At 46.6% G+C, this 20,927-nt stretch overlaps 1 protein-coding gene and 1 pseudogene across 1 annotated transcript; both read right to left on the bottom strand.

Annotated features, from left to right (window-relative positions):
* Positions 1–650: 650 nt before the first annotated feature.
* On the bottom strand, positions 651–2,629 carry LOC123412248. Its single transcript, XM_045105194.1, has one exon. It carries the CDS (start codon positions 2,571–2,573, stop codon positions 909–911), a length of 1,665 nt encoding a protein of 554 aa, XP_044961129.1. The 5' UTR covers positions 2,574–2,629; the 3' UTR covers positions 651–908.
* Positions 2,630–3,344: 715 nt separating this feature from the next.
* Positions 3,345–3,920, bottom strand: LOC123409441 (annotated as a pseudogene).
* Positions 3,921–20,927: the final 17,007 nt, after the last annotated feature.

Here is a 20,927-nt window from a genome sequence, read left to right on the forward strand (position 1 = left end):
CTTGTATTCATAAGTTAGCCACTCAAATAAATGCTTAGTGTTTGTTGCAGCCTCACCACTTAACCATACATCAGCCATTAAACTTTGCTAGTCTTGATACCTTTAGAAATGAGATTGCTGAGTAACGGTGGCTCACAGATTACTACAACAACAGTTGCAGGTACAGGTAAAGTTATGCTTTGACGTGAGAGCGATGTTTGTTTGATTTAGAGTTCGTCTTCTTCATCATCGATTATAGGATGGGTTCCAGGTCGGCAGCCTAGGATTAGCAAGGATAAATGCCGCTTTCATCGTTTGATTTTGTCCATAGTCGGAACCTGCTTTTTATGTATAATGATTGTTATGTAAATTTGTATTGAGATGATCATGATTTAGGGTGTAGCGAGTGTAAGCCAATTCAATATACTCATCTTCTCTTTACATTAACTTGTAACACTATCTATGCTTGCCAAACGTCGAGATGCGCTTTTATCCCTATCGATAAGGATAGGACCGCATCGATCTTAGGCGTTATAAGTTGGTATCTAAATGCTCACTCCTTACTTACTGTATGTCTTAAAATAAGTGTTTTCATTTTATACTAACTTTATTTAATAACAAAGAATCATTAAAGTTAAGACAATTATATTAAATTGGGGAAAAGTATAACATAAAATATAGGAGATAAATTATTCTAGGAACGACTGAATACAAGAGGGTACAATGTAGAGACGGTTACATGGGCAAATAGAAAAGCTAGCCCAAAAAGGAAGGACATACTATATGGACGTGAAGAGGGAAACATGGAGCATGAACGACCTGATCTGCACTTCAGGTCGACAGTGCAAGAGCTCATACAGATACAGGATATATGGCACCAGGTCCGCGTTGGGCAGCGACGAGAAGCGCCGATGCGCGCGGCAGGAGGATCAGCGGAGGTCGACTTCCTCCCCCTCCTCTGCCCGGTCGAGCTTGCCTGTCAAGGCGCCTCCGTCCAAGATGCTGCCAAACATGGCGGCCTCGTACAGGTAGTTCACCTGCCAGGCGTGGTGGCTCGCGTGGGCGAGGAGCCATGACATTTCGACGACGAGGCCCTTGGAGAAGAGCTGGGCCAGTTGCAGGCGCACGGATTCGGCGAGCTGCTCCTCCCGCTTCTCGTCCACCTCGCCCTGCCGGACGTACTCCAGCGGGCCGGTGACGAGGGACCCCCAGAGGTCGCCGAGCAGCTGCTTGTCCTCGCGGTGGAGGAGGAACCAGCGCACATGGTTGCACGTTTCCTCACCGTCGCATGCGTACTCGGGGTCCAGTGGCCTGCTGAAGCCGGTGGTACGGAAGTCGGCGTCGAAGACCTCGTCGAAGTCCGCCTCGCGCTGGGGCCTCGCCGGCGACTTGCGGACCTTGGGCCATCCCAGGAGGGCGCGCCGGAAAAGCATGTGCCGGTCGTTGGTGATCTGCCACGCATATTCGTTGTCGACCATCCGGGTCGAGGGTTCGTGCCACCTCTGGGTGAAGGCCCGTGCGCTCGTGGCGGCGTATGCGTCGTAGATGGCCCGGAGCGCCGGCTCGCTCACGACGCCCGAGGCGGCGATGTCGGCCACGTTGAGGAACGAGTTCATGATCTCCGAGTTGACCAGGTCGGAGCCCACGTCGATGACGTCGTGGCTGTTGATGCTCAAGACGAGGTCGCTCATGACGGCGCCGACTTCAAAGCCACGGGCCGTGGCATCGGCCGCAATGCCGAGCACGCTGCTGTCGAACAGGTAAATGACCTGGGCGGCGCGGCGATCCATCTGCGCGGAGCGGTCCTTGAGGCATGTCTTGTGCGCCACCTCCATCGCGATCTTGTCCTGGATGTACGGGAGGCCAACGGCGACGGCTTCACGGCGCTTCCGGCCGTGAGGGGTGCCCAGCGCGTGGGCGTCGGCGAGCGCATCCTGCACCAGCCCGTGGAGCGAGGGGAACACGTGCATGTACCCGTACTCGTAGTTAACGGCCATGTCGGTGACGTAGTTGGAGAACATGGTGCGCACGTCGGCGGCGCCAATGAGCATGTTGGACATGCAGCCGCCGAACAGGGCGTTGTTGGTCGTCAGGGCCTCGGGCCAGTCGGTGGCGCCCAGCTGGGCGAGCACCTGCGGCGAGGCTTGCCTCAGGGCCTTGCCCTTAGGGGGAAGCACGTTGCCGACTGCGTGTTGGGTGCTTTTCCACAGCTCCAGCTCTGGCGATAGCCGCAGCTGCACCACCCTGGGCCGCGCCGGCGCCGCTGCTTCCAACAGCTCGTCCCTGCCGCCGACGGTGATGCTAGCGAACATCTCCGCCACCATGCCTTGGGCCTCGCGTGAGAGCCTTCTCAGATCCGCCGTGGCTCCCTCGCCGATCAAGGCCCTCGCCTCCGAGTAGCCCGCATACACGGGGAAGCCAAGCTCTGCGTCGGCCACCGGACCCTCACCCCAGAAATGCGGAGAGATCCTAATGCCGCTGCCGCCGTTGGGGAGAGATCCTAATGCGTCTTTATCCAGCTCTGCTCGGACCTCAATGTTGAGGCCTTGCAGAGAGCAGCTACCCCATCGAGGGAAGGAGTCGTCTGCGCCCATACTTGCGCAGTATAAAGAGAAGAATGTGATCGAGTAGAGAGAAATTGAGGCGTGGTGCTACTGCTCCATCCTACGTATTCCTCAGCCATATATAGCCGCTGGTTTGCTAGATCCATCCAATCACGCCGCCATCATGTTTCTTCACTGCATCTTCCTTTTTATCCTAAAAAACTTGTGAAGGAAAACAACTATGACACTCGTACCCGAGATCACATGATATAATATGTAAATGGCGGCTGCTAGGCGCAGGGGCGGCTAAGGCCCTGTATAATGGCAGGTGCTTGCACAGGTGCCTCAGAAAAAACACGGTTTATTTTTTGAAAATGAAATGCAACGGTCCAAAAATTCTTCATATCCTAAATTTTTTGTTTTTTGGGTGTTGAAGACAAAAAACAACGTTCTAACAGAGGATGTAAAATAAGACCCGTACAAAATTCGTGCGACCACGTTGTAAAAGTTGTGCTGGCTTTCAGGCTGCATATTTAGAGCATCTTCAACAGCCGCCCAACGCGCGGCGCACTAAGTCTGCAGCGCGTTGTTCGTCTGTTTTGACGTTGCGGCCAGCGCTAGCTCAAGCGACCGCTGTAAAATGCAACGCATGCACTTAGCTTCAGCAGGCGCGTTAAAAACGAAGCTCCTAGATAAAAAGTACATAGATATTTCATACATATATAGATAAAATGATACGTAGATATTTTTCATAGTACATAGATAAAACGATAATAACTACTAGAATCTACTAGATAAAAACTACGGTGCAACTACTAGAACCTATTCGGAGTCGTCCTCCTTCTCATCATCATCATCCTTGGTGTCCGAGGTAGCGAGCGAAATATCATCCCAACGTTCGTCGTCACTCCCGAAGAACGACTTGCCACCGTTGTTGACGACCTCGCACTACAATATGGCCAGTGCCTTGTGTCGACGCCTGTCATCCCGCTCTTCGCAGCGCCAAGCCGTCCTCTCTGCCCAGAAGGCGTTCTCGGCGGCAACGTCCTCTAGGTGGCGCCGGCGCCACTCCGCCATAGATCGGTCGTCCTTCTCGGCGATGAGGAGACGGCGCTGCCGTCGACGGTGGTCCTCACGGTCCTGGTCTGTTATCAGACAAGGCGGAGGGGCGACGTCCTGCGCCTGCTCGCGCTTATAGACATTGTGGAAATTCATCTGCGCGCGAGGCCTCCCTAGGAGCCACGCCGCCGCATTGTATGCACGGGCGGCCTCGTCCACGGTCTCGAACATGCCGAGGCCGAGGAGAACGTCGCCGGACCGGATCTCGCCATAGTAGACGCCGGAGGGGCGCGCGCGGACGCCTATGTAACCCGAAGATCCACGGCGGCGCAGCGGCATGGTGCATTGGTGGGGGCGCTTTGGTGGCGGCGCGGCAGAAGGAGAAGCGAGGAAGCGGCTGAGCGCGCGTGACAGAGGGAGCGGCGAGGAGAGGGATGGCAGTCGCGAGGCGAGCATCGCAATTTATAGGCGCGTCTGAAGTGGTGCGCCAAATTTAGCGCATGGCCAACGGCTTTCTCCCGCGTGCGCGCAATTCGTTTGGCGCGCGCTAATTTTCCGCAACTGCTGGAGCGCGTGTTTCCGTCCCGCGCACGCTAAAAGCTCAGTTTACCGCACAGCACGTTTTTTAACGCCGTTGTTGGACATGCTCTTAGAGCATCTCCAACGGGGATGCAACACGTGATGCCTTAAAATAACTTTTACAGCAGCGAAGTAGCAAGTTTTGCCACGCTGCGAAACGCTGGCTCCAGCGACTGCTGCAAAATATAACGCGCGCGAACCACTCCAGCAGACGCTGCAAAAAAAGGCGTGCATTCAGCACAAACAACATTTGACACTTCAAACAAAAACAAAAAAATCAAACACATAAAAAAGAAATGTACAATATATAGTTCAATTTTATTACAACTCAAACAAATAGTTTATTTTTCAATACAACAAATAGTTCAGCATGTTGGGGAACGTTGCATGGGAAACAAAAAAATTCCGACGCACACGAAGACCTATCAGGGTGATGTCCATCTACGAGAGGAGATTAGATCTACGTACCCTTGTAGATAGCTAAGCGGGAGGCGTTAAGAAACGTGGTTGATGTAGTGATACAGCTTCGTGATTCAAATCACCGTCGTCCCACGATCCGTTCCGATGTAGCACAGAACGAACGGCACCTCCGCGTTCAGCACACGTACAACTCGATGACGATCTTGGCCTTCTTATTCCAGCAAGAGAGACTAAGAAGTAGATGAGTTCTCCGGCAGCGTGACGGCGCTCCGGTGGTGGTGATGATCTACTCCTGCAGGGCTCCGCCCGAGCTCCGCAGAAATCCGATCTAGAGGCAAAACTATGTGGAATAAGTTTGAGTTGCACGTGAAAAAGTTGTGTCTCAAAAACCCTAAAACCACCAGTATATATAGGAGGAGGGGAGTGGCTAGCCTTGGGGCACAAGGGCCCCAAGGGTGCGTCGGCCGAAGTGGAGAGGAGGACTCCTTCTCCAATTCGGTTTGGGAAGGAGGAGTCCTCCTCTTCCTTCCCACCTCCCTCTTTCCTTTTTTCTTCTTTCTTTGGTTTTTTCACTTGTCGTGTCATAGCCCTATTGGGCTAGCTCCACCAGCCCACTAAGGGCTGGTGCGCCACCCTAGGGTTACTGGGCTCACTCCCGGTTGGGTGGGCCCCTTCCGGTGAACACCTGGAACCCATTCGTCACTCCCGATACACTACCAGAAATGACCGAAACTTTCGGTGACCAAATGAAACCATCCTATATATCAATCTTAGTTTACAGACCATTCCGGAAACCCTCGTGACGTCCGTGATCTTATCCGGGACTCCAAAAAACATTCGGTAACCGCACATATAACTCAACTATACTAAAACATCATCGAACCTTAAGTGTGCAGACCCTGCGGGTTCGAGAACTATGTAGACATGACTTGAGACACTCCTCGTTCGATATCCAATACCGGGACCTGGATGCCCATATTGGATCCTACATATTCTCGAAAGATCTTATCGGTTGAACCTCAGTGCCAAGGATTTATATAATCTCGTATGTCATTCCCTTTGTCCTTCGGTATGTTACTTGCCCGAGATTCGATCGTCGGTATCCGTATACCTATTTCAATCTCGTTACCGACAAGTCTGTTTACTCATTCCGTAATACAAGATCCCGTGACTTACATTTAGCCACATTGCTTGCAAGGCTTGCTTGTGATGTTGTATTACCGAGTGGGCCCCGAGATACCTCTCCGTCACACGGAGTGACAAATCCCAGTTTTGATCCATACTAACTCATCGGACACCTTCGGAGATACCTGTAGAGCACCTTTATAGTCACCCAGTTACGTTGCGACGTTTCATACACACAAGGTATTCCTCCGGTGTTAGTGAGTTATATGATCTCATGGTCATAGGAATAAATACTTGACATGCAGAAAACAATAGCAACAAAGTGACACGATCACATGCTATGTTCATAGTTTGGGTCTTAGTCCATCACACGATTCTCCTAATGATGTGATCCATTTATCAAGTGACAACACCTTGCATATAGTCAGAAAACCTTGACTATCATTGATCAACTGGCTAGCCAACTAGAGGCTTGCTAGGGATATTGTTTTGTCTATGTATCCACACATGTTTCTATGTTTTCATTCAATACAATTATAACATGGATAATAAGCTATTATCTTTGAAATAGGAAATATAATAATAACTATTTTATAATTGCCTCTAGGGCATATTTATATAACATCGAATATACGAATCACTCGTTTTGTCCGCCATTCCATTTTCACCACTCCTCGATTAGATGCATCTACAGATCGTCATGTGTTTCGGCACGTCGAATGACATGATAGGAGGCAACAAATCGGGACACCCTCTGTAACGACTAAGATGTGGCCCTTTCCTTATTTGGGGGCGAGGCCTCAAACGGGGACAGAGGCGCATCTACGCATTTCGCAAGCAAGATAATCATAGCAATATAAATAATTGAGAGAGTGACAAGTAGGGCATACACTTGCCATCTGATAAAGTACATAGTCATACAGTCATACATTATTCAAAACATGGAATGGTCCGGCTACGGACAAGATAAATAGCAGAAGCTATGATATGTCGTATGCTGGCCCCACGATCACGACCACGGCCTCTAGTCCTCGGGATAAGTCACGTATAGCCTGCCGCTGTCCTCATCGAACTCCCACTTCAGCTAGCTATCATCGGGAACTCCTGCATCAGGGGTACTTGTACCTGTGGGTGTTTGTAGTAAATCGTGAGCCACGAGGACTCATCAATATTATGACCTTGGTATCGAATCTAACTGAGTTAAGTGGGTAAGGAAGGTTAAGTGTTTGAGTTTGCAGCAACCTAAGCTTATATGGTGGCTATCTTATGATGAACAGAGTTAACATATGGTGGCCTACGCAAGACGGCGATAACTAGATTGATCACTAATTGATCCTGAACACTTACTTACGTCATTCATAACCCCACCGTGTTCTCGATCAGAGAAGGAGCTCAGAAAGATACAGTCACGGTTACGCACTCAGTTGGCAAGTTTTATTAGAATTACTTTAAGTTGTCTAGAACCGTATGTTAACAAAATATCCATGTTTGCCACATAACCGCGGGCACGGCTTTCCAAAAGATTAAACCTTGCAGGGGTGCTCCAACTAGTCCATCACAAATTACCACAGGCCGCATAGTAATCCTCTACCACGAAACTCGTGATCTCGTCGGATTCCTTAGAGGAAAACCTCAACTCTGAGAAGACTCAAAGTCTCACCGGAATCCCAATGCGCAAGATATATCGCTAAGGTAAGACAAATCCAGCAAGACCGCCCGATGTGTCGACGACCCTGATAAGAGCCGCGTATCTCAGTCTCAGGACACGACGGATGGGAAAGCCTACAGGATACCGGACCTCAAGTTTCCTCGCGGTGGCCCCGCGGTCTGCCATTTTGGACCAACACTCATGAGGAGCACTCGCCCAGGGGGGTTGATTAAATTCCTCTGGATAGCTATTCCCTATGCATTTAATTATTAAGTTGTTAGCAAATTAACACCAAAGTTGGGTCTTGCTAGACAAGTCTTAACACTATACGATTTCTCGAGGGGGTCTCCATAAGAACCCCGAACGTGTTAGGAGCACTCAGTTATGGAATAAAACACCGGTAGCCAAAACTAAGGCGGCAACAACGGAACAAATCACCCGGCAAAAAGGCTAGGACTTTCGTTATTTACTGTTACGTCCATTTTGCATCATGCTTTCATGTTTATATTTATTGCTTTTTGGGCTGTTATATTACTTGTGGTACCATATTTATGCCTTTTCTCTCTTATTTTGCAAGGATTATTTGAAGAGGGAGAATTCAGGCAGCTGGAATTCTGGACTGGAAAAGGAGCAAATCCTAGTCCACTATTCTGCACATATCCAAATGCCCTGAAAATTTACGTGGATTTTTTTGGGAATATATTAAAAATACTGGGCGAAAGAACTACCGGAGGGGGGCCACAAGGGCCCCACAAGCCCCCACTCCGCCACCACCCCCCTAGTGGCGGTGGGCAAGCTTGTGGGCTGCCTGAAGGCCCACTAGCCCCCCTCTTTTGCTATATGAAGCGTCCTGGTCTGGAAAAAATAAAAAGGGAGCTTTTTTGTGGTTTCGCCACCGCCACGAGGCGGAACTTGAGCAGATCCAATCTAGAGCTCCGACAGGACGATCCTGCCGGGGATACTTCCCTCCCTGAGGGGGAAATCGTCGCCATTGTCATCACCAACACTCCTCTCGTCGGAGGGGAGGCATCTTCATCAACATCTTCATTAGCACCATCTCGTCTCCAATCCCTAGTTCATCTCTTGTAACCAATTTTCGTCTCGCAACTCCGATTGGTACTTGTAAGGTTGCTAGTAGTGTTGATTAGTCTTTGTAGGTGATGCTAGTTGGATTATTTGGTGGAAGAGCTTATGTTCAGATCCTTGATGCTATTCATTACACCTCTGGTCATGATTATGATTATGTCTTGTGAGTAGTTACTTTTGTTCCTGAGGACATGGGATAAGTCATGCTGATAATAGTCATGTGAATTTGATATTCGTTCGGTATTTTGCTATGATGTATGTTGTTTTTCCTCTAGTGGTGTTATGTGAACATCGACTACATAACACTTCACCATATTTGGGCCTAGAGGAAGGCATTGGGAAGTACTAAGTAGAAGATGGGTTGCTGGAGTGACAGAAGCTTAAACCCCAGTCTATGCGTTGCTTCGTGAGTGGCTGATTTGGATCCACTAATTTAATGATATGGTTAGACTTTGTCTTAATTCTTCTTTTGTAGTTGCGGATGCTTGCGAGAGAGGTTAATCATAACTGGGATGCTTGTCCAAGTAAGGGCAGTACCCAAGCGTCGGTCCACCCACATATCAAACTATCAAAGTAACGAACGCGAATTATATGAACATGATGAAACTAGCATGACAGAAATTCCCGTGTGTCCTCGGGAGCGTTTTTCATCCTATAAGACTTTATTCAGGCTTGTCCCTTGCTGCAAAAGGGATTGGGCCACTTGCTACACCGTTGCTACTACTTGTTACTTGTTACTCTTTGCTTGCTACGTTTCACCTCGCTACACAATCACTTGTTACTGCTACTTTCAGTGCTTGCAATTATTACCTTGCTGAAATCCGTTTATCAGAGCCTTCTGCTCCTCATTGGGTTCGACACTCTTACTTATCGAACGGACTACGATTGATCCCCTATACTTGTGGGTCATCAAGACTCTTTTCTGGCGCCGTGTCCGGGGAGTGAAGCGCCTTTGGTAAGTGGAAATTGGTAAGGAAACATCTATATACTATGCTGATATTTATTGTCACTTGTCACTATGGAAACTCTTCCTTTGAGGAGTTTGTTCGGGGTATCTTCACCACGATAGGAAGCACGAGGAGTTGCTCCTCAACCTGAGGTACCTACTGAAAATATCTTTTATGAAATTCCTTTGGGTATGCTTGAGAAACTGCTGGCTAATCCTTTTACAGGAGATGGATCTTCCCATCCAGACTTTCATCTAATCTATGTAGATGAAGTTTGTGGTTTATTTAAGCTTGCAGGTTTGCCCGAGGATGAGGTAAATAAGAAAGTCTTTCCTTTATATTTGAAGGATAAGGCGTTGACATGGTATAGGCTATGTGATGATGCTGGATCATGGGGCTACAATCGGTTGAAATTGGAATTTCATCAAAAGTTCTATCCTATGCATTTAGTACATCGTGATCGGAACTTTATTTATAACTTTTATCGTCGTGACAGGGAAAGCATAGCTCCAGCTTGGGGAGTCTTAAATCAATGTTATATTCATGCCCCAATCATGAGCTCTCGAGAGAAATCATCACTCAAAACTTTAATGCTCGGCTTTCTCATAAAGATCGTACTATGCTTGACACTTCTTGTGCCGGTTCTTTTATGAAGAAGGATATTGATCACAAGTGGAATTTATTGGAGAGAATCAAATGCAACTCTGAAGATTGGGAGCTGGAGGAAGGTAAGGAGTCAGGTATGAATTTCCAGTTTGATTGTGTTAAATCTTTTGTTCAGACAAACACTTCTAGAGATTTTAGCGCTAAGTATGGACTTGACTTTGAGATAGTAGCTTCTCTTTGTGAATCTTTTGTTGCTCATGTTGATCTTCCCAAAGAGAAGTGGTTTAAATATCATCCTCATATAGAAAGTAACATAGCCAAAACCAATCTAGTTGAGGAGAAAATCATAGCTTTTAGTGATCCTGTTGTTCCTTGTGCTTACACTGAGAAACCACCATACCCTGCTAGGATAAAGGATTATTCTAAAGCTCCAACTGTGATACGTAGGGGTTACATTAGACCACTTGCACCCCCTGAGGAGATTAGAGTTGAACCTAGTGTTGCTATTATCAAAGATCTCTTAGCCGAAGACATAGACGGGCATGTTATCAAATTATGTGAGGACTCCGCTAGAATTGCTAAACCTCACGTGAAAGACAAACACGGACCTGTAGTTGGCCTGCCCGTTGTTTCTGTTAAGATAGGAGATCACTGTTACCATGGTTTATGTGATATGGGAGCTAGTGTTAGTGCAATACCCCTTTCCCTATATGATGAAATCAAAGATGAGATTGCACCTGCTGAGTTAGAACCCATTGATGTCACTATTACGCTAGATAATAGAGACACTATCTGCCCTCTGGGAATTGTGAGAGACGTAGAAGTCCTGTGTGGTAAGACGAAGTATCCTACTGATTTCCTCGTCCTTGGTACTGCACAAGATAGCTTTTCTCCCATCATATTTGGTAGACCCTTTCTCAACACTGTCAATGCTGACATTGATTGCATTAAGCAGACTGTCCTAGTAAGTTTCGAGGGTGTGTCTCATGAATTTAACTTCTCCAAGTTTGGAAGACAACCCCATGAAAGAGAGTCGTCTGGTAGAGATGAAATCATTGCTCTTGCCTCTATTGTCGTACCTCCTACGGATCCTTTAGAGCAATATCTGCTTGAGCATGAAAATGATATGCATATGGAGGAGAGAGATGAGATAGATAGAATTGTCTTAGAACAATATCCTCTTCTCAAGAATAATCTTCCTGTTGAACTGCTTGGGGATCCTCCCCCACCAAAGGGTGATCTTGTGTTCGAGCTAAAACAATTGCCTGATACTCTTAAGTATGCCTATCTTGATGAGAAGGAGATATATCATGTCATTATTAGTGCTCTCCTCTCAGCGTGTGAAGAGAAGAAGTTACTAAAAACTCTGAGGAAGCACTGCGCTGCTATTGGATATACTCTTGATGATCTTAAGGGTATTAGTCCTATTCTATGTAAGCACAAGATTAAAACCGATCCTGACTTAAAACCAGTTGCTGATCATCAAAGGAGATTAAATCCTGAGATGAAAGAGGTCGTTAGAAAAGAAATATTAAAGCTTCTGGAAGCAGGAATCATTTATCCTGTCGCTCATAGTGATTGGGTAAGTCTTGTACATTCTGTACCTAAGAAGGGAGGTATCACCGTCGTTCCTAATGATAAGGATGAACTAATCCCACAAAGGATTATTACCGGCTATAGAATGGTGATAGACTTCCGGAAACTGAACAAGGCAACCAGGAAATATCATTATCCTTTGTCGTTTATCGACCAAATGCTAGAAAGGCTATCAAAGCACACACTTCTGCTTTCTAGACGGTTATTCAGGTTTCTCGCAGATACCTGCTGCACAATCTGATCAAGAGAAAACCACTTTCACCTGCCCCTTCGGTACCTTTGCCTATAGATGTATGCCTTTTGGCTTATGTAATTCACCTGCCACCTTCCAAAGATGTATGGTGGCTATATTCTCTCACTTTTGTGAAAAGGTTGTCGAGGTTTTCATGGATGACTTATCCGTTTACGGGTCTTCCATTGATGATTGCCTCAGCAACCTTGATCGAGTCTTACAGAGATGCGAAGAAACCAACCTCCTCTTGAATTGGGAGAAGTGCGACTTTATGGTTAATGAAGGTATCGTCTTAGGACACAATATCTCTGAAAGAGGCATTGAAGTTGATAAGGCTAAGGTTGATGCAATTGATAAAATGCCTTGCCCCACAGATATCAGAGGTATACGAAGTTTCTTAGGTCATGCTGGTTTCTATAGAAGGTTCATTAAAGACTTCTCTAAGATTTCTAGGCCTCTTACCAACCTCTTGCAGAAGGATGTTCCTTTTGTTTTTGATGAGGATTGTGAGGAAGCCTTTGACATACTTAAGAAGGCTTTGATAACCACACCTATTGTTCAACCACCTGACTGGAACTTGCCCTTTGAAATCATGTGCGACGCTAGTGATTATGTTGTTGGTGTTGTTCTAGGACGAAGAGTTGACAAGAAGTTGAACGTCATTCACTACGCTAGTAAAACTCTAGACAGTGTCCAAAGAAACTATGCCACTACGGAGAAGGAATTTTTAGCAGTCGTGTTTGCATGTGAAAAGTTCAGATCTTATATAGTTGACTCAAAAGTCACTATTCACTCTGATCATGCTGCTATTAAGTACCTTATGGAGAAGAAGGACGCTAAGCCTAGGATTATCAGATGGGTTCTCCTGCTACAGGAATTTGATTTGCACGTCGTTGACCGAAAGGGTGCTGATAACCCTCTAGCAGATAACTTGTCTAGGCTAGAGAATGTCCTTGATGACCCACTACCTATTGATGATAGCTTTCCTGATGAGCAAATAAATGTCATCCGCACTTCACATAGTGCACCGTGGTATGCCGATTATGCAAAATATATTGTAGCCAAATACATACCACCCAGTTTCACCTATCAACAAAAGAAGAAATTCTTCTTTGATTTGAGACACTACTTTTGGGATGATCCTCACCTTTATAAGGAAGGAGTAGATGGTGTTTTTAGACGTTGTGTGCCTGAACATGAACAGGGACAGATCCTGCAGAAGTGTCATTCCGAAGCCTACGGAGGACACCATGGTGGAGATAGAACTTCCCATAAGGTATTGCAATCAGGTTTCTATTGGCCCACTCTCTTCAAGGATGCCCGTAAGTTTGTCTTGTATTGTGACGAATGCCAAAGGATAGGGAACATCAGTAAGCGTCAGGAAATGCCTATGAACTATTCACTTTTCATTGAACCATTTGATGTCTGGGGCTTTGATTATATGGGACCCTTCCCGAGTTCCAATGGGTACACTCACATCTTAGTTGTTGTGGATTACGTTACTAAGTGGGTAGAAGCTATCCCCACTAAAAATGCTGATCACCACACCTCTATTAAGATGCTTAAAGAAGTCATATTCCCAAGATTTGGAGGCCCTAGATACTTGATGACTGATGGCGGTTCACACTTCATTCATGGTGTTTTCCGCAAGATGCTAGCTAAGTATGATGTCAACCATAGAGTTGCATCTCCTTATCATCCTCAGTCTAGTTGTCAAGTTGAGTTGAGTAATAGGGAGATCAAGTTGATCCTACAAAAGACCGTCAATAGATCTCGAAAGAACTGGTCTAGCAAACTTGACGATGCACTATGGGCTTATAGGACTGCTTATATGAATCCCATGGGCATGTCACCGTATAAAATGGTTTACGGTAAGGCCTGTCATTTACCTCTTGAGCTGGAACACAAAGCTTATTGGGCAATCAAAGAGCTCAACTTTGATTTCAAACTTGCCGGTGAGAAGCGGTTGTTTGATATCAGCTCGTTAGATGAATGGAGAGCCCAGGCATATGAGAATGCGAGGTTGTTCAAGGAAAAGGTTAAGAGATGGCACGACAAACGAATACAGAAACGAGAGTTCAATGTAGGTGATTATGTCTTGCTATACAATTCTCGTTTGAGATTCTTTGTAGGCAAGCTTCTCTCTAAATGGGAAGGTCCCTATGTTGTCGAGGAAGTATATCGTTCCGGTGCCATCAAAATCAATAACACGGAAGGAAATTTTCCTAGAGTGGTAAATGGGCAAAGAATCAAGCATTACATCTCTGGTACTCCCATAAATGTTGAGACCAATATCATCAATGTCATAACTCCAGAGGAGTACATAAGGGATGTTTGTCAGCCTGTTCCAGACCTTGAAAACAAAGATGTTCCTGTTTCGGCAAGAAATTGGACTCCGATGCTTTTCCAATAGGAAATTTCCTCAGTTTTGGAATTTTGGAAAATTAGAAAAATAAAAAGCAGTCCGGAGAGCAAACGAAACAGCCACAAGGGCCCACTCTGCCACCCCCTGGTGGCGGTGGGAAAGCTTGTGGGCACCTCGTGTGCCTCCCGGACTCCGTTTTCTTGCGGAAGACTCCTTCTGGCCCAGAAAAATCAATATATAGTCGCCCGAAGGTTTTGATCTCCATATCGCGCAGCTTTCCTCTGTTTCCGTTTCGAGCTTGTTCTGCTGCACATCTAGGTCAAGATGTCTTCTCAAGATTCAGAGGGAGAGAGCTATGTGGCTGACTACCTTGCTAACCCCAAGGTCTATGGGGACTTGGAACCATATGGCTAGACCACTGATGAGGAAGAGGACTATGAGCCCAAAGGGAAGGAGCAAACGAGTTCCGGTGAAGAGGAGGCTCCTCTACCTCAACCTGCAAACACCCATGTGGAGTTCAAGAAGTCAAGCCTCCCTGACCATAGGAAGAAGCCTAAGACCTTGTTTATCCCTTCTCGTTTCTTGCAGGAGAGCAAGCAGGAACTTTTCCATAGAGTGTTGAAACTTGAGGAAGAAAATGACGATCTAAGGGAGAAGAACTTTTTGCTCAAGTGGAAATTAGACAAGCTCAAGACTGCTTCAACAACAACACCACCATCACCACCGAAGGAAGGCAACTAAGCATTGGTATGGGCAATCCCGTTGGCTTCTGCCAAGCTTGGGGGAGTTGCCCTGATATCGTATCACCTTTATATCTTTTTATTTTACCTTTGTTTTAGTTCTTTCCTTTCCAGTTTTTATTTCTTCTTTTAGAGGAATAAGTCTTTAGTTTTTAGTTTGAGTCTTTTGCTTTTGTCTCTGTTGGGGAACGTCGCATGGGAAACAAAAATTTTCCTACGCGCACGAAGACCTATCATGGTGATGTCCATCTACGAGAGGGGATGAGTGATCTACGTACCCTTGTAGATCGAACAGCAGAAGCGTTAGAGAACGCGGTTGATGTAGTGGAACGTCCTCACGTCCCTCGATCCGCCCCGCGAACAATCCCGCGATCAGTCCCACGATCTAGTACCGAACGGACGGCACCTCCGCGTTCAGCACACGTACAGCTCGACGATGATCTCGGCCTTCTTGATCCAGCAAGAGAGACGGAGAGGTAGAAGAGTTCTCCGGCAGCGTGACGGCGCTCCGGAGGTTGGTGATGATCTCGTCTCAGCAGGGCTCCGCACGAGCTCCGCAGAAACGCGATCTAGAGGAAAAACTATGGAGGTATGTGGTCGGGCAGCCGTGAGAAAGTCGTCTCAAATCTGCCCTAAAAGCCCCATATATATAGGAGGAGGGAGGGGGACCTTGCCTTGGGGTCCAAGGGATCCCCAAGGGGTCGGCCGAGCCAGGGGGGAGGACTCTCCCCCCCCCCCGAAACCGAGTTGGACTTGGTTTGGTGGGAGGAGTCCCCCTCCCTTCCCACTTCTTCCCTCTTTTTTTTTCTTTTCCTTTGATTTTCTTATCTTGGCGCATAGGCTCCCTTGGGGCTGTCCCACCAGCCCACTAAGGGCTGGTGTGTCCCCCAAAAGCCTATGGGCTTCCCTGGAGTGGGTTGCCCCCCTCCGGTGAACTCCCGGAACCCATTCGTCATTCCCGATACATTCCCGGTAACTCCAAAAACCTTCCGGTAATCAAATGAGGTCATCCTATATATCAATCTTTGTTTCCGGACCATTCCGGAAACCCTAGTGACGTCCGTGATCTCATCCGGGACTCCGAACAACATTCGGTAACCAACCATATAACTCAAATACTCATAAAACAACGTCGAACCTTAAGTGTGCAGACCCTGCGGGTTCGAGAACTATGTAGACATGACCCGAGAGACTCCTCGGTCAATATCCAATAGCGGGACCTGGATGCCCATATTGGATCCCACATATTCTACGAAGATCTTATCGTTTGAACCTCAGTGCCAAGGATTCATATAATCCCGTATGTCATTCCCTTTGTCCTTCGGTATGTTACTTGCCCGAGATTCGATCGTCAGTATCCGCATACCTATTTCAATCTCGTTTACCGGCAAGTCTCTTTACTCGTTCCGTAATACAAGATCCCGCAACTTACACTAAGTCACATTGCTTGCAAGGCTTGTGTGTGATGTTGTATTACCGAGTGGGCCCCGAGATACCTCTCCGTCACACGGAGTGACAAATCCCAGTCTTGATCCATACTAACTCAACTAACACCTTCGGAGATACCTGTAGAGCATCTTTATAGTCACCCAGTTACGTTGCGACGTTTGATACACACAAAGCATTCCTCCGGTGTCAGTGAGTTATATGATCTCATGGTCATAGGAATAAATACTTGACACGCAGAAAACAGTAGCAACAAAATGACACGATCAACATGCTACGTCTATTAGTTTGGGTCTAGTCCATCACGTGATTCTCCCAATGACGTGATCCAGTTATCAAGCAACAACACCTTGTTCATAATCAGAAGACACTGACTATCATCGATCAACTGGCTAGCCAACTAGAGGCATGCTAGGGACGGTGTTTTTGTCTATGTATCCACACATGTAAATGAGTCTTCATTCAATACAATTATTGTTGGAAATATGCCCTAGAGGCAATAATAAATTAGATATTATTATATTTCTTAGTTCATGATAATCGTTTATTATCCATGCTATAATTGTATTGATTGGAAACACAATACTTGTGTGGATACATAGACAAAACACTGTCCCTAGTAAGCCTCTAGTTGACTAGCCCGTTAATCAAAGATGGTCAAGGTTTCCTGGCCATAGGCAAGTGTTGTCACTTGATAACGGGATCACATCATTAGGAGAATCATGTGATGGACTAGACCCAAACTAATAGACGTAGCATGTTGATCGTGTCATTTTGTTGCTACTGTTTTCTGCGTGTCAAGTATTTATTCCTATGACCATGAGATCATATAACTCACTGACACCGGAGGAATGCTTTGTGTGTATCAAACGTCGCAACGTAACTGGGTGACTATAAAGATGCTCTACAGGTATCTCCGAAGGTTTTAGTTGAGTTAGTATGGATCAAGACTGGGATTTGTCACTCCGTGTGAACGGAGAGGTATCTCGGGGCCCACTCGGTAATACAACATCACACACAAGCCTTGCAAGCAATGTAACTTAGTGTAAGTTGCGGGATCTTGTATTACGGAACGAGTAAAGAGACTTGCCAGTAAACGAGGTTGAAATAGGTATGCGGATACTAACGATCGAATCTCGGGCAAGTAACATACCGAAGGACAAAAGGAATGACATACGGGATTATATGAATCCTTGGCACTGAGGTTCAAACGATAAGATCTTCGTAGAATATGTAGGATCCAATATGGGCATCCAGGTCCCGCTATTGGATATTGACCGAGGAGTCCCTCGGGTCATGTCTACATAGTTCTCGAACCCGCAGGGTCTGCACACTTAAGGTTCGACGTTGTTTTATGCGTATTTGAGTTATATGGTTGGTTACCGAATGTTGTTCGGAGTCCCGGATGAGATCACGGACGTCACGAGGGTTTCCGGAATGGTCCGGAAACGAAGATTGATATATAGGATGACCTCATTTGGTTACCGGAAGGTTTTCGTGCATTACCGGAAAAGTTTCGGGCTCATCGGTAGTGTACCGGGAGTGCCGGGAGGGGTGCCGGGGACCATCGGGAGGGGTGTCACGCCCCAAGGGGTCTCATGGGCTATGGGAAGAGATAAACCAGCCCCTAGTGGGCTGGAATAAGTTCCCACTAAGGCCCATAAGGTTTGAGAAGGAAAAAACACAAGGTGGAAAGAGTTTCCAAGTGGGAAGGTGGAATCCTACTCCAAGTAGGATTGGAGTAGGACTCCTCCACCTCCAATTTCGGTCAAACCTTTAGGTTTTGAGGCTGCCTCCTCCCCTCCCTCCCACCTATATATACGGAGGTTTTAGGGCTGATTTGAGACAACTTTTTCTCACGGCTGCCCGACCACATACCTCCATAGTTTTTCCTCTAGATCGCGTTTCTGCGGAGCTCGGGCGGAGCCCTGCTGAGACAAGATCATCACCAACCTCCGGAGCGCCGTCACGCTGCCGGAGAACTCTTCTACCTCTCCGTCTCTCTTGCTGGATCAAGAAGGCCGAGATCATCGTCGAGCTGTACGTGTGCTGAACGCGGAGGTGCCGTCCGTTCGGTACTAGATCGTGGGACTGATCGCGGGATTGTTCGCGGGGCGGATCGAGGGACGTGAGGACGTTCCACTACATCAACCGCGTTCTCTAACGCTTCTGCTGTACGATCTACAAGGGTACGTAGATCACTCATCCCCTCTCGTAGATGGACATCACCATGATAGGTCTTCGTGCGCGTAGGAAAATTTTTGTTTCCCATGCGACGTTCCCCAACAGTGGCATCATGAGCTAGGTTCATGCGTAGATGTCTTCTCGAGTAGAACACAAAAGGTTTTGTGGGCGGTGATGTGCGTTTTGCTGCCCTCCTTAGTCTTTTCTTGATTCCACGGTATTGTTGGATTGAAGCGGCTTGGACCGACATTACTCGTACGCTTACGAGAGACTGGTTTCTTCGTTACGAGTAACCCCCTTTGCTCAAAGATGACTGGCAAGTGTCGGTTTCTCCAACTTTAGTTGAATCGGATTTGACCGAGGAGGTCCTTGGATGAGGTTAAATAGAAACTCATATATCTCCGTTGTGGTGTTTGCGTAAGTAAGATGCGATCCTACTAGATACCCTTGGTCACCACGTAAAACATGCAACAACAAAATTAGAGGACGTCTAACTTGTTTTTGCAGGGTATGATTGTGATATGATGTGGCCAACGATGTGATGTGGTATATTGGATGTATGAGATGATCATGTTGTAATAGAAATATCGACTTGCACGTCGATGGTACGGCAACCGGCAGGAGCCATAGGGTTGTCTTTATACTAACATATGTGCTTGCAGATGCGTTTACTATTTTGCTAGGCTGTAGCTTTAGTAGTGATAGCATAAGTAGCACGAAAACCACGATGGCAACACGTTGATGGATGATCATGGTGTGGCGCCGGTGACAAGAAGATCGTGCCGGTGCTTTGGTGATGGAGATCAAGAAGCACGTGATGATGGCCATATCATGTCACTTATGAATTGCATGTGATGTTAATCCTTTTATGCACCTTATTTTGCTTAGAACGACGGTAGCATTATGAGGTGATCTCTCACTAAAATTTCAAGACGAAATTGTGTTCTCCCCGACTGTGCACCGTTGCGACAGTTCTTCGTTTCGAGACACCACGTGATGATCGGGTGTGATAGACTCAACGTTCACATACAACGGGTGCAAAACAGTTGCACACGCGGAACACTCGGGTTAAGCTTGACGAGCCTAGCATGTGCAGACATGGCCTCGGAACACATGAGACCGAAAGGTCGAGCATGAATCGTATAGTTGATATGATTAGCATAGGGATGCTTACCACTGAAACTATTCTCGACTCACGTGATGATCGGACTTGAGATAGCGGATTTGGATCATGTACCACTCAAATGACTAGAGAGATGTACTTTTTGAGTGGGAGTTCTTAAGTAATATGATTAATTGAACTAATTGTCATGAACATAGTCTAATGGTCTTTGCGAATTACGATGTAACTTGCGCTATAGCTCTACTGTTTTTATATGTTCCTAGAGAAAATTTAGTTGAAAATTGATAGTAGCAACCTTTGCAGACTGAGTCTGTAAAACCGAGGATTGTCCTCGTTGCTACGCAGAAGGCTTATGTCCTTAATGCACCACTCGGTGTGCTGCACCTCGAGCGTCGTCTGTGGATGCTATGAACATCCGACATACACATTACTGATGACTACACGATAGTTCAGTGCAAGATACTTGATGGCTTAGAAGCAAGGCGCCGAAAACGTTGTAAAACGTCACGGAACATAAGTGATGTTCCGAAGAGATGCAATTGTGATTTCATGCTTGTGCCCTTGTTAAGAGGTACTAGACCTCCAACAAGATTCTTTGACCACAAAGTAAAGGAGAAAAGCTCAATCGTTGAGCATGTGCTCAGATTGTCTGAGTACGACAATCACTTGAATCAAGTGGGAGCTAATCTTCCAGATGAGATAGTGATGGTTCTCCAAAAGTCACTGCCACCAAGCTTTGAGAGCTTCGTGATGAACTATGACATATCAAGGATAGATACAATGATCCTTGAGCGATTCGCGACGTTTGACACTGCGAAAGTAGAAATCAAGAAGGAGCATCAATAGTTGATGGTTTGGAAAACCACTAAGTTTCAAGAAAGGCGAGGGCTAGAAGGGATACTTCGTGAAACGGCAAAACAGTTGCTGCGCTAATGAAGAGACCCAAGATTAAACCCAAACCCGAGACTAAGTGCTTCTGTAATAAGGGGAACAGTCACTGAGGCGGAGCAACTCTAGATACTTGGTAGATAAGAAGGCTGGCAAAAGTCGAAAGAAGTATATTTGATATACATAATGTTGATGTGTACTTTACTAGTACTCCTAGTAGCATGAGGGTATTGGATACCGGTTCGGTTGCTAAGTGATTAGTAACGCGAAATGAAAGCTACGACATAAACGGAGACTAGCTAAAGGCAAGGTGACGATACGTGTTGGAAGTGTTTCCAAGGTTGATATGATCAAACGTCGC

This window comes from Hordeum vulgare, chromosome 7H (genome assembly GCF_904849725.1).
Source record: "Hordeum vulgare subsp. vulgare chromosome 7H, MorexV3_pseudomolecules_assembly, whole genome shotgun sequence".
Lineage (NCBI taxonomy): Eukaryota > Viridiplantae > Streptophyta > Magnoliopsida > Poales > Poaceae > Hordeum > Hordeum vulgare.